General features: G+C 46.4%; 1 protein-coding gene and 1 long non-coding RNA gene across 2 annotated transcripts in view; both read right to left on the bottom strand.

Moving 5' to 3' along the window:
* The window catches only part of glyr1 (glyoxylate reductase 1 homolog (Arabidopsis)), a 28578-nt gene extending 13983 nt beyond the window's left edge, over nt 1-14595 (bottom strand). Inside the window, 9 exon segments of the mRNA XM_070441977.1 lie at nt 2332-2385; nt 9072-9135; nt 9137-9159; nt 10745-10855; nt 13399-13546; nt 13649-13688; nt 13691-13727; nt 13857-13893; nt 14490-14595. Of these exon segments, the coding sequence (XP_070298078.1) occupies nt 2332-2385; nt 9072-9135; nt 9137-9159; nt 10745-10855; nt 13399-13546; nt 13649-13688; nt 13691-13727; nt 13857-13893; nt 14490-14527 (552 nt within the window). The 5' untranslated portion in view covers nt 14528-14595.
* On the bottom strand, nt 4248-5971 carry LOC139026646 (uncharacterized). Its single transcript, XR_011478504.1, has 3 exons — nt 5952-5971; nt 4696-4852; nt 4248-4440 (listed from the first exon to the last, which is right to left on the bottom strand). It is a non-coding gene; the product is annotated as an uncharacterized lncRNA (long non-coding RNA).
* Nucleotides 14596-14797: the final 202 nt, after the last annotated feature.

Genomic DNA, 14797 nt, shown 5'->3' with positions numbered 1-14797 from the left:
TTAGTGCACTACTGTGACCAGGACCCTATTCCCTTTATAGTGCACACTATGGTGCCCAGGGCCCTATTCCCTTTATGTGCACACTACTGGTGACAGGCCTATCCCTTTATAGTGCACTACTGGTGACCAGGGCCCTATCCTTTTTATAGTGCACTACTGGTGACCAGGGCCCTATTCCCTTTATAGTGCACTACTGGTGACCAGGGCCTATTCCCTTTAAGTGCACTACTGGTGACCAGGGCCCTATTCCTATATGTGCACTACTGGTGACCAGGGCCCTATTCCCTTATAGTGCACTACTGGTGACCAGGCCCTATTCCTATATAGTGCACTACTGGTGACCAGGGCCCTATCCTTTATAGTGCACTACGGTGACCAGGGCCCAGATGGGGCTTTGGCCAAAGTAGCCATTTGGGATTCCCTCACTGACTGAACAGACACTTTATTCCTAGTTCTGGTGTTGTTGTTGAACGGCTAAGCTAACGCTAGCTAGGGTTTGTAGCAGGCTGCTAGGCCTGCTTTGGTAACACAGATGAGGCTGTGTGATTCACAAATTCAGTGTCGAGTCGATTCATCCAATTCTAGGAGGAAGTAGAAAATGAGAGGGGATTATTTATATACATTTTTTTTAAAATATATTTAATTGTTTTATACACATACAGAGTCGCTAACTTTCCACCGAAGCTGTGTTATGGAGCGTCCTCTTGATTGTTGTGTATATTCACTCTGAATCTCCCTCAGACAATATACATAGTCTTTGTGTGTGTGACTAGAGCAGCGGTGTCAAACTCACTTGCCCAGGGGCCGCATTTAATCCTCCACGAGTCCCGGAGGGCCGCAATGAAAATGGATTAATTATCCTCTGTCAAAATGTGCCAAAATAGTCCACTATCCATCGTTTTTGGGGAATTTGATGCTTCCTGACTGTCTAGCTTTTATTTCAAATGATTATTAGCAACAAGGACACAGTCAATAAATGTATGAATGTAGGTCCATTATCACGTTTCTATTTGGTTTTAGTCATGGATTTTCAGTTGTTGTATGTTGACACCCCTGGACTAGACTTTGGCGGTTTGTGCTGTACTAGTAGTTTCTGGTGTGTGATTAGATCATGTAACATGCAGGTAATAGCAGTTACAACTTACTACTGGAGTTAGACTGGCCACGCGGTGCTATACTTTAACAGTTACACCTTCAGGGCTGTGGCTCGCCATGTGTCGAAAATAAGGCAAGGAATTATGGAACTCAGAGTCATAGTGTTGCCTGAAAAAGTAGTGATTATATAGGGAATAGGGTTTTGGACTCTGGTCAAAAGTAGTGCACTATACAGGGAAAGGTTTTGGACTCTGGTCAAAAGTAGTGCACTATACAGGAATAGGGTTTGGACTCTGGTCAAAAGTAGTGCACTATACAGGAATAGGTTTTGGACTCTGGTCAAAAGTAGTGCACTATCAGGGAATAAGGTTTTGGACTCTGGTCAAAAGTAGTGCACTATACAGGGAATAGGGTGGCATCTGGGATGCAGGAAGGATTCAGAGGGAAATCCATGCAAGAGCAGCAGGATAGGGAGAAGGGAGGGAAGGAAGGAGAAGGGAGGCAAGAGAAGGGAGGAGGGAGCTCTACAAACAATAGATTTCACGTGCTTCCAGACGAAATAAACCATCTAATTGATTTCTTTCATTAAAAACGGTGCCCCATTAGAAGTACCAGTGAAACGTAAAAGGAATCGCCACAGTAGTGTGCAGATAAACATTTACATTGAATTAACTACCTAATAAAGCAACACAGTGAACTACACCACAGAGAAAGGTAGGGGAAGAAAGGGTTAATTAARGATCAAAGGAGAAAACAGTTACAAGCAACAACAAAAAAGGTCCCCAAACTGTCTGCTTCCTGATTCTGTACCCTTCTCCTGAAGTGTGCACTTGCACACTCCCCATCGTGGATTTAAAAAGCACCCGACCGGTGCCGTCTAAGCACCGTCTGGACGAAGTCAGTTTCCACCATTCTGAAATCCATGATGGAGAGTCTTCAAGAGAAGGATAGCCAATTGGAACGCAGACTTCATTCCTATGAAGCTCATACACACTCCTATGTTATTCTCCCACCTAACGGAGTAGGGTGAAGTTGCCCGTAGACGCTGATCTTGGGTCAGATTAGCATGGGGGAGGGAAAGATGATTCTAGATCTGTACCTAGGGGGAACCTCACCCCCTGAGCCCTTAAAACCCCAACAGTGTGCAGTCACAGTGCAACAGCTGCAAAACCAACCAGCCCCCCCCCAAACCAAGCAAAAATGTTGAACAAACGTTCAGCAAACTTTCCCTCTTACCTTCTCAGTCTGGCTGAGCAGAAAGTGGTGGAAATGGGGATCATCCTGTACTGGCTACAATGGAAGAGAGTTCAACTGTTGAAATGGGGAATCATCCTGTACTGGCTACAATGGAAGAGACTTCAGTATTCTTCTTAAACTTGGTTTACTACTAGTACATATTCTCTAAACCACTAGTGGTATTTCTCGAAACTGGTGAGTAGCTACTAGTGTATTCTCTAAACTGGTTTAGTACTAACTAGTCAATATCTCTAAACCACTAGTGGTATTCTCTAAACTTGGTAAGTTACTACTAGTAATATTTCTCCTTCTAAACCACACTAGTGTATTCTCTAAAACTTGGTAGTACTACTAGTGGATATTCTTCTAACATATGTTAGACTACTAAATATCTGTAGTCTCTTAACCTAGTGTATTCTCTTAAAACGAGTACTTCACTAGTTGTAATTTCTCTAAAACCTATCCTACTAGTGGTTCTTTCTTAAACTTTGGTAGTTTACTTACTAGTGAATATTCTCTTAAACACCACTAGTGATATTCTCTAAAAACGTAGTACTACTAGTTATATATTCTAAAACACTGGGTATTAAACTATCTTCTAGTGGTATTCTCTAAACTGGTAGTACTACTAGTAATATTCTTCCGGTAAACCACTAGTTGGCTATTCTTCTAAACTTGGTAGCTACTTCTAGGTAGAAATATTCTCTAAACCTCTTAGTGGTATTCTCTAAACTGTAGTACTAACTAGTTAGTTATTGTCTAAACCACTTAGCCGGAGTATTGTCTAAACCACCTAGCAGTATTGTCTAAAATCCACTAGCAGTATCTGTTCTTCAAAAGCCACTAGCAGTATTGTTTAAACCAACTAGCAGTATTGTCTAAGGACCACTAGCAGTATTGTCCTTTCTAAAACCCACTAGCAGTATTGGTCTAAACCAGCGTAGCAGTATTGTTTCTAAAACCACTAGCAGTATTGTTTAAACCACTAGTAGTTTTCTCTAAACCAGTGTTTCCCAACCCTGTCCCTTCCCAAAAAAAAAGGGGGTTTTTACCCCCGGGGCCAAAAAACCCTTGCGGGGTTTTCCTTCCCAGTACCACCAACCCTGGTTCCTCCAGTACCCCAACCCTGGTCCTCCAGTACCGCCAATACCCCTGGTCCTCCGAGTACGCCAACCCTGCGTCCTCCAGTACCCGCCAAACCCTGGTCCTCCAGTACCGCCAACCCTGGTCCTTCCGTCCGAGTACCGCCAACCAGCCCAACCGCTGGCCCTCCAGTACCCCCAACCTGGTCCTCCCAGTACCGCCAAACCCCTGTCCTCCAAGTTACCGCCAACAGCCCCAACCCTGGTCCTCCAGTACCAACCTGGTCACAGCCCCAACCCTGGTCCTCCTAGTAGCCCCAACCCTGTCTCCAGTACCCCCAACCCTGGTCCTCCAGTACCACCCTGGTTCCCTCCAGTAACGTACCAACCCTGGTCCTCCAGTACCCCCAACCCTGGTCCTCCAGTACCCCCCCTGGTCCTCCAGTACGACCAACCCTGGTCCTCAGTACCCCAACCCTGGTCCTCCAGTTACCCAACCCTGGTCTCCAGTCCCAACCCTGTCCTCCAGTACCCCCAACCCTGGTCCTCCCAGTACCCACCCTGGTCCTCCAGTACCCCCAACGCCCTGGTCCTCCAGTACCCCCAACCTCGTCCTCCAGTACCCCCAACCCTGGTCCTCCATACTGCTCCCAACCCTGGTCCTCCAGTACCCCAACCCTGTCCTCCTAGCCCCCAACCCTTGGTCCTCCTAGTACCACCACCCTGTCCTCCATAGCTCCAAGGACACATTGTATTGTAACCCTGGACAAGCACACTGATTCAACTGGTCAACTAATCATCATAGTCCTCAATGAGTTGAATGAGGTTGTTTGTCCAGGATACAACTAAACTGTACTGTTGAGGTACTGGAGACCCAGGATTGGAAAAGACAGCGTCTAACCTCCACTACACCAGTAACCAGTATTCTCTAACTCCCACTACTACCAGTATTCTCGAATTCCACCTACCAGTATTCTCTAACCTCTCACTACTACCAGTAACCAGTATTCTTAACCTACCCACCCTACTACCAGATTCTGCTAACCTCCCACTCTCACGACGTAACCAGTATTCTCTAACCTCCCCTCACCAGTATTCTCTACAGTCACTTCTCCATATCTAACCTCCCCACCTATCTAACTCACCCCAGTAACCTAACTACGCCTCCCTCTAACTCCACCACCTAATTTTATGCCCACCGCACCAGTATTCTCTAACTCCACCGCTACCAGTAATTCTCTAACCTCCCACCGCTACCAGTATTCTCTAACTCCACCTACACTACAGTATTCTCTAACCTCCCACCACTACCAGTATTCTACTAACCCTAACCACTACCCTAACCAGTATTCTCTAACCTCCCAACCACTACCGTATTCTCTAACCTCCCACAGCTACCAGTATTCTCTAACCTCCCACCACTACCAGTATTCTCTAACCTCCCACCACATACAGATATTCTCTAACTCCCACCACTAACCAGTATTCTCTAACCTCCCACCCACATACCAGTATTCTCTAACCTATCCTCACCACTACCAGATATCTCTAACCTACCACTAACCTACCCCCGCTACCAGTATTCTCTAACCTCCCCACTACTACCAATATTCTCTAACCTCCCACCACTACCAGTATTCTCTAACACTCCCCCCTACTACCCAGTATTCTCTAACCTCACCACTAACTACCAGATAGATTCTCTAACCTCCCCACGCTACCAGTATTCTATAACCTCCCACCAGCACCAGTATTCCTAACTACCCACCGCATACCAATATTCTCTACTACCCACCCTACCTTATCTCTCCAACCTCCCACTCTCGTCAGTATTCTCTACCATCCCACCGCTACCAGTATTCTCTCTAACCTCCCCACCATCTAACCAGTCATTCTCGTAACCTCCCACCGCTACCAGTATTCCTCTAACCTCCACCACTACCAGTATTCTCTAACCCTCCCACTACTACCCACTATATCATCTAAACCGTCCTACACCTCCCACCAGCTACCAGTATTCATACTAGACCGACTCCACGTATAACCTCCCAGTACCGCTCTCATAACTATCTACCTCACCTAACCGACTCCCACCTACTTCCTCGCTTATACCAGTATCTCCTAACCGTCCCACTTCTCCAGTACCAGTCTTCTCGTAAGCCTCCAACTACTACCAGTATTCTTCTCTCTACACCAACCTCTCTCACCCATAGCTACCCAGTATTCTGCTAACCTCCCACGTACGTACGTAACGTAGTAACCTATCTCTTACTACCTATCCGACCTACCTACCAGTATTCTCTAACCTCACGCTACCTCGTCTCCCACTACCAGACTCTAATTCCACTCACCGCTGCTAACCACCCTAAACACCCTACCAATCTCCCTAGCAGTGCTACCAGTATTCTCTAACCTCCACCTACCAGTACTCTCAACCCCACGTCCCGTATTCTCTAACCTCCCACCACTACCAGTATAACCTAACCGCTCACATATTCTTAACCCCTCACCACCTCGCATACCCCAGTATTCTCTAACCTCCCACTACTACCAGTAACTCTAACCTCCACTACACCCTAACCCATATCGTCTAACCTACTACCAGTACACCTACTACCAGTATTCTCTAACCTTCCCACTACGACCACGTAACCAGTATTCTCTAACCTCCCACTACTCTACCAGTATTCTCTACACCTCCACCTAACTACTGCCAATATTCTCTAACAACATGCAGCAATTTCAAAGATGTTAGAGTTCATAAGGAAATCAGTCAATTTAAATAAATTCATTGGGCCCTAATCTATGGATTTCACATGACTGTGGAATACAGATAATGCATCTGTTGGTCAGATACCTTCAAAATAAATTGGGGCGTGGATCAGAAAACCAGTCAGTATCTGGTGTGACCAACATTTTCCTGAAATGAGGTGATGGCGGCGGATGAATGGCAGGACAATGTCACGGTATGCCTGTGAATTCAAATTGCCATCGATAAAATTGTGTCTGTTGTCCATAGCTTATGCCTGCCCATCCCACCATGGGGCACCGTGCACAACGCTGACATCAGGAAACCACTCGCCCACACGACACCATACTATGTGGTCTGCAGTTGAGGCGGGTTGGACGTACTGCCAAATTCTCTATGGTAGAGAAATGAACATTCAATTATCTGGCAACAGCTCTGGTGGACATTCCTGCAGTCAGCATGCCAATTGCACACTCGCTCAAAACTTGGAGACATCTGTGGCATTCTAGAGAGGCCTTTTTTGTCTCCAGCACAAGGTGCACCGGTTGAATGATAATGCTGTGTAATCACCTTCTTGATACATACAACACACAAAAGTATTGGACACCCCTTCAAATGAGTGGAGTCGGCTATTTCAGCCGTTATAAAATCGAGCACACAGCCATGCAATCTCCATAGACAAACATTGCATAGAATGCCTATGAGAGCTCAGTGACTTCAACGTGGCACCATCATAGGATGCCACCTTTCAGTTGGTCAAATTTCTGCCCTGCTAGAGCTCCCGGTCAACTGTAAATGCTGTTATTGTGAAGTGGAACGTTAGAGCAAAAGGCTCACCAAATGTAGGCCACACAAGTCACAGAAGGGACTGCCGAGCGCGAGAAATAAGCTTTGTGGTATGAACATTTCTGATCTTTATTTCAGCTCATGAAACGGGACCAACACTTTACATGTTGCAGTATATTTTTGCCCATGTACTAGTCGTAGTAGGCAGCAGCAGTTAGCAGCAGTAGAGCTAGAGACTAGTCTAGCAGTAGTGCAGCAGTAGCAGTAGTAGTACTAGCTAGTAGTAGTAGTAGCAATAGTAGTAGCAGTATATAGGTAGTTAGAGCAGTACTAGTAGTGGTAGCAGCAGTAGTAGCAAGCATAGTAGTAGTGTACTAGTAGTAGTAGGCAGTACTAGTAGTAGTATCAGCAGTAGTAATAGTAGTAGTAGTAGCAGTAGTAGCGTAGTAGTTAGCAGTAGTAGTAGCAGTAGTAGTAGTAGCAGCAGTATAGCAGTAGTAGCAGCAGTAGCTAAGTAGTAGTAGCAGCAGTAGTAGTAGTAGTAGTAGTAGTAGTAGTAAAGCAGCAGTAGTAGCAGCAGTAGTAGCAGTAGTAGCAGCAGTAGTAGTAGTAGTAGTAGTACAGTAGAGCAGTATAGTAGTTAGCAGCTAGTAGTAGTAGTAACAGCAGTAGTAGTAGTAGCAGCAGTAGTAGTAGTATTAGTAGTAGTAACAGTAGCAGCAGTAGTCAGTAGTAGCAGCAGATAGTAGTAGTATGTAGTAGTAGTAACAGTAGCAGCAGTAGTAGTAGTAGTAGCAGCAGAGTAGTAGTAGCAGCTAGTAGTAGTAGTAGCAGTTAGTAGCAGTAGTAGTAGTAGCAGCAGTAGTAGTAGCAGCAGTAGTAGTCAGTAGCAGCTAGTAGTAGTAGCAGCAGTAGTATAGTAGCAGCAGTAAGTAGTAGTAAGCAGTAGTAGTAGTACAGCAGTAGTAGTAGTAGCAGCTAGTAGTAGTAGCCCAGTAGCAGTAGTAGAAACTAGTAGTAGTATTCTCCCAAGAGACTCCCTGGCCTGATTGAGGTTACATCATATTCCCTAGTCTATATAGTGCACTTCTTTTAACACGAGTCCTATGGGCCCTGGTCAATAGTAATACCCTACATAGGCTGGCGTTTGGGACATCCATAGAGGTATTGTTCCAGAAACACATTCTACACAGATCTACTCTGCACAGATGATCAGATATTGTTGGATGCCTGGTAACGTGTTTAACATGTCAGGACCAGATTAAACGGAGACTCAGCGATGTGACGTTGCCACGAGCAGCAGGATGAACCGCAGATCTTACAGACGAGCGTGATGCAAGATGGTTCACGTGCGGAAAATATCAGAGAAGTTTAGCGTCACGATTCATCCTCAGTCGTTGCTGAAGTCCATCTGATATTGCTGTTAACTTTGTCACGGACTCCCATCTTTCATATGGTGTAAGAATCTATTATAACCATATGCTGAATTTGTGTTCTGGAATGCGCAAATGTTGCTGTATAGCAAAAACTACAAAAAAATAATTTGTGCCCGTTTTCTTTTAAAAAGCTTGATATTTTTTGAAGCAGATATGTTTACTTCAAATCGAAAAAAGCAAGTATTTATCTCCAATATGAAACTCTAGCTTTTCTCCTGCCATGTAGGAATGACTGGGTTACATTACACCTCATCACATTGTTTCCTTCTAGTCATGTTGAAGAGGACTCCACTCAGCATCTCTACCACAGTGGTCACCAACCCTGGTCCTGGATGAGTAACCAGAGGATGCAGGCTTTTGTTCCAGCCCAGCACTAAAACTTGATTAGAAAGGTTCCATTTGTATTTGCTTTAGCAAATCCTGGCAACGTCAAGTCACAACAACGTTACGCAGACTAAGTCTAGTCCTGGAGCTAAAACTATTTCCTCCGAGTTAGGATTAGGATAAAGCACATACAGATCTCAGATAACCATGCTAATCAGAGCTTAGTGCTGGGCTGGGACAAAACCCTGCATCCTCTACCTCCCCCGGTCTAGTGGTCAGTCAGTAACCAGAGCGTTCTGTAGCGTGCAGAGGGAGCTGAAGAGAAGGGGGAGGTAGGCAGGCTGTGTGAAGGGTTCTACCTACACTGCTCTCCCATTTGAATCCCGAGACAGGTCCAGTAGTTCCCAGGCCCCCTAGTCGCTCAACACTGCGGCTCTGAGTCAGTTAGGTCCTTCAGGAGAGAGAGACACACATTACCCTGGAAGTCACTGTAAAGACCACAGACACGACATGCCTAATACTGGGCAGTGGGGTTGATCAAGACTCTACTCCCTGGTAGTTCATCTATGGAACCAACAATAGATCTGCAGTGTAAGGCTGGTCTTCAGGGAGAGACATTACCCTGGTGGTTCACTCAGTCACACTGTAGACTACATTACCTATACATCTAGACGGCTGTGACGTTGACTACAGTCACTTTGTTGACACTAGATAAACTAGAATAACTGTCCTATACATCTCATGTGGAGTGGGGTGTCAGGTCTGTCAGGGAGAGACATTACCCTTGGATCAATTTAAAGACTAGAACACTATGATAACGTGGAGTGGGGTGTCAGGGAGATACATTACCCTTGGAGTCACTTAAAGACTAGACACACTATGATAATGTGAGTGTCAGGTCTGTCAGGGAGAGACATTACCCTTGGAGTCACTTTAAAGACTAGACACACTATGATAATGTGGAGTGGGTGTCAGGTCTGTCAGGGAGAGACATTACCCTTGGAGTCACTTTAAAGACTAGATCCACTATGATAATGTGGAGTGGGGTTGACTACTAGATGTAGAGGTGGTTTCCCAGACTCAGGGTCTAGTCTAGTGCTGGACTACAAACTAAGCTCAATAGAGAATCTACATTGAAAATGTTTTTTTTTGTTGTCCATTATTAAGCTTCACCTGTGTCCGGGAAACAGTCCCCTAGTGTTTAGTGAGACGTCACTCTGGGCTTCCAGGGAGGACACATATTACCCTGTGGCTCAATCACTACGGTAGATAGACTTCACCTATTGGGGTGTGGGTGACTAGATAGTCACTTTGTAGACTAGACAGTCTATACATCTACCAGGGAGTGAGATTAGTCACTTTGTAGACTAGACAGTCTAACATCTACAGGGAGTGAGATGTCAGTCACTTTGGGACTAGACAGCTATACTCTACCGGTGAGTGTCAGTACTGTAGACTACACTAGTACATCTCGGAGTGAGATGTAGTCACTTGTGACAGTCATACATCTACCAGATGAGATGTCAGTCACTTGATAGACAGTCATAATCTACCAGGAGTGAGATGTCAGTCATTGATAGCTATACATCTACCGCAGTGAGATGTCAGTCACTTTGTGACTAGACTCTATACATCTACCAGGGAGTGAGATGTCAGTCACTTTGTAGACTAGACAGTCTATACATCTACCAGGGAGTGAGATGTCAGTCACTTTGTAGACTAGACAGTCTATACATCTACAGGGAGTGAGATGTCAGCTAAAGCCTTCAGGGAGAGAGACTGTGGGTTCACAGTCACCCTGTAGAGATTGACTGGAGAACCTACTAGGGATGTATATCAGTGAGATCTTCAGTGGTCTCTGTGTGAGTTCAAGACAATCAGTGGGACTGAGGACGCTGAAAAGCGAGTGGGACTAACATCTAGCTGTAACGTGATGCCACAGCAGGTGTTGGACAACTGTCCCTTATTAATTTATATCAGCTTCTGTATGTCTGAGTGTCACCACACTAGTGCACTTCTGAGTGTCCACTACTAACCTTCTCAGAGGGGTCTTTCAGGGCACTGAGGTCTTCATCATCTTCCTCTAGGATCTTCAGAGGTTTAGTTGGTGTCTTCTTCCCTTTAGAGTCTCCTTTCCCCTCAGAGCTCTGTGGGAATAACAGAGCCATACATTAACCCCTTTCCCCTCAGAGCTCTGTGGGAATAACTGAGCCCTACATTAACCCTTTCCCCTCAGAAGCTCTGTGGGAATAACAGAGCCATACATTAACCCCTTTCCCCGTCAGAGCTCTGTGGGAATAACAGAGCCATACATTAACCCCTTTCCCCTAGAGCTCTGTGGGAATAACTGAGCCTAATTACCCTTTCCCCTCAGAGCTCTGTGGGAATAACAGAGCCATACATTAACCCCTTTCCCCCAGAGCTCTGTGGGAATAACAGAGCCATACATTAACCCTTTTCCCTCAGAGCTCTGTGGGAATAACAGAGCCATACATTAACCCCTTTCCCGTCAGAGCTCTGTGGGAATAACAGCAGCCATACATTAACCCTTTCCCCTCAGAGCTCTGTTGGAATAACAGCCAATACATTAACCCCTTTCACCCAAACCCCAGTTGTTAACTAACCTGGTCAACCAGCTAATTATTAGAATCAGATCAGCTAGATTAGGGTTGGAGTGAAAACCTACAGGAGGGTAGCTCTCCAGGAACAGGGTTGGAGTGAAAACCTACAGGAGGGTAGCTCTCCAGGAACAGTGTTGGACAGCCCTGGTCTAACCTATGAATGTATAGACAAGGCATGTGGGTCTCCCTACATCTCCACTTCAGTACTACAGTGACATAGTCCAACTGTTGTTTGAACTCATTTAGATGAACAGTTGAGTGTTGACCTGAGGTAAATTTGTGGCGGCAATGTGGCAATCGCTTGCTTAGCCATACCACTTCCTCCAGCTTGCACCGAGACTAGGACCCATACCACTTCCTCCAGCTTCCACCGAGTCTAGGACCCATACCACTTCCTCCAGCTTGCACCGAGACTAGGACCCATACCACTTCCTCCAGCTTCCACCGAGTCTAGACCCATACCACTTCTCCAGCTTGCACCAGACTAGGACCCATACCACTTCCTCCAGCTTCCACCGAGTCTAGGACCCATACCACTTCCTCCCGCTTGCACCGAGACTAGGACCCATCCACTTCCTCCAGCTTCCACCGAGTCTAGGACCCATACCACTTCTCCCGCTTCCACCGAGACTAGGACCCATACCACTTCCTCCAGCTTGCACCGAGACTAGGACCCATACCACTTCCTCCAGCTTCCACCGAGTCTAGGACCCATACCACTTCCTCCCGCTTCCACCGAGACTAGGACCCATACACTTCCTCCAGCTTGCACCGAGACTAGGACCCATACCACTTCCTCCCGCTTCCACCGAGTCTAGGACCCATACCACTTCCTCCAGCTTGCACCGAGACTAGGACCCATACCACTTCCTCCAGCTTCACCGAGTCTAGGACCCATACCACTTCCTCCCGCTTCCACCGAGTCTAGGACCCATACCACTTCCTCCAGCTTCCACCGAGTCTAGGACCCATACCACTTCCTCCAGCTTCCACCGAGTCTAGGACCCATACCACTTCCTCCCGCTTCCACCGAGACTAGGACCCATACCACTTCCTCCAGCTTGCACCGAGACTAGGACCCATACCACTTCCTCCCGCTTCCACCGAGTCTAGGACCCATACCACTTCCTCCAGCTTGCACCGAGACTAGGACCCATACCACTTCCTCCAGCTTCCACCGAGTCTAGGACCCATACCACTTCCTCCCGTTCCACCGAGTCTAGGACCCATACCACTTCCTCCAGCTTCCACCGAGTCTAGGACCCATACCACTTCCTCCAGCTTCCACCGAGTCTAGGACCCATACCACTTCCTCCAGCTTCCACCGAGTCTAGGACCCATACCACTTCCTCCAGCTTCCCACGAGTCTAGGACCCATACCACTTCCTCCCGCTTCCACCGAGTCTAGGACCCATACCACTTCCTCCCGCTTCCACCGAGACTAGGACCCATACCACTTCCTCCAGCTTCCACCGAGTCTAGGACCCATACCACTTCCTCCCGCTTCCACCGAGACTAGGACCCATACCACTTCCTCCAGCTTCCACCGAGTCTAGGACCCATACCACTTCCTCCCGCTTCCACCGAGTCTAGGACCCATACCACTTCCTCCCGCTTCCACCGAGACTAGGACCCTGGACATCTGCCTCGCAAACTCACGTAACCGCCCTCCTGAAACAGTCTTTCCAGCTGCATCACAGAAAATCTAGCAATTCAGCAACGCAAGTGGAGACATTTCACGCTGAGGAGGAGGTTACGGAAAGCGGCAGGTTGCCTAGCGGTTAAGAGCGTTGGGCCAGTAACCAATAGGTCACTGGTTCGAATCCCAGAGCCTACTAGGTGAAGAAAAAACTGTCAATGTGCCCTTGAGCAAGGCACTTAACCCTAGTTGCTCTGGATAAGAGCTTCTGCTAAATGACTAAATGTGTCTGGGTTATCCAGGTGACATCACCTGTTGACTACAACATTATATCCTCCTCACCTCTTCTTTACCCGTGGCTTTTGGACTAACAGTCATGTTCACTAGGTATGAAACGGAAGAAAACGGGGGGGGGGTACAACTACCTCACCTGTTCTTTCCCTCCCTGTTTCTCTTTCTTCTTCAGGAAGTCTTCCACTGCATCCACAGCCTGTTGGAAACGTTTGCCCTTGTTGATCTTGATCATCTCCTCTTTGTGGGGGTGGTATGGCTTCAGCTGCTCCACCTTTATCCAGGCACTGCACACACCACACACAGTTGGATAAGTGATGGAAACAAGCTAGATATGGATATTAGTGATAAGTGATAGATACTGTAGTAGGTTTTGTTTGTTTACTTACTGGTCTTCAGTTCCAAAGAATTTGACAAAATGACATTTTTCCCTCTTGGCTTTTTCAGGTCCTTTGGTGGACTGACGACCTGGAAAGACAAATAAATTAATTACAATAGCACTTACGTTGTAGCTAGTCAGTTTAGCATACAATACAATTCTTAGTCACAACGACCATGGTGTTCAGATTTCGCTAGCTTGAATTCGACAGATCTTACCTTGCCTGGCCACGGAGGATAGCGCCCGAGTTTTCCCCTAAAACAAGAACATTGCCATTTGATTGATGATTAAACGTTGCATTATCGAGATAAGGTTTTGATTTTCAGAATATAAATTCCAYTACCCCTTGTATTCGTCGGCGCAGTAAACATAGGCTTCGAACAAGATGTCCCGGGTGGCACAGTCACCAGATTAATATCTAGTTAGCTAGCTAAACTGGCTAATTAAAGAYTGATGTTGTTTCTCAAACATCACAGTACACACTTTTCAGATGTCATCAGTAAACATGTAACGTTAGAGATAGCTAAACTAACCAGTGTATAGATATAGCCCAGTATATGGATTGAGCAATATTTACATACAGATGCGTCCGGTTTCACTTCTCTGGGTGCGGCAAGGCTAAGTAGTTTACTAGCTAGCTAATGGCTATGCTGACTCGGGCTAAACAGGCAGTAACGTATTTGTTTTGAGTTCGATCGACAACTACCGTTAGTAAACGAATATTTTGTCACATCTACCTGATCAAATGTAACGAAAATGCGCGAATTGAGTTGTTCCGACACGGATTCAATGTAAACAATGAAATTCGAATGGAATAAGACAATTAAAGTAAGTTAAAATGCATATCTCACCAAACTAGGTCCCCGATTCTCAGATGCACCGTCGCCATCTTAGAACTTTACTGAAACGTCGCACTGAACACCGTGAAAGAACACACCCACCAGAAAACAGATGCGTCACCCCAAACCACAGAGTTTCTAAATCCAGAGGTACAGCATCGCAAGACTTCCGGGAACGCTAACGAAAAAGAACAAACATACTAGGTCGGGGTTTGGGGTATAAGAAGTGTAATGGGGGATGTTCTCCTCAACTGTAATGGGGGATGTTCTCCTCAACAACTGTAATGGGGGATGTTCTCCTCAACAACTGTAATGGGGGG

The sequence above is a fragment of the Salvelinus sp. IW2-2015 genome, unplaced genomic scaffold (assembly GCF_002910315.2).
Source record: "Salvelinus sp. IW2-2015 unplaced genomic scaffold, ASM291031v2 Un_scaffold5373, whole genome shotgun sequence".
Taxonomy (NCBI): Eukaryota; Metazoa; Chordata; class Actinopteri; order Salmoniformes; family Salmonidae; genus Salvelinus; species Salvelinus sp. IW2-2015.
Note: the sequence above shows the minus strand (reverse complement) of the source record. Positions and strands in the feature narration are given on the sequence as shown.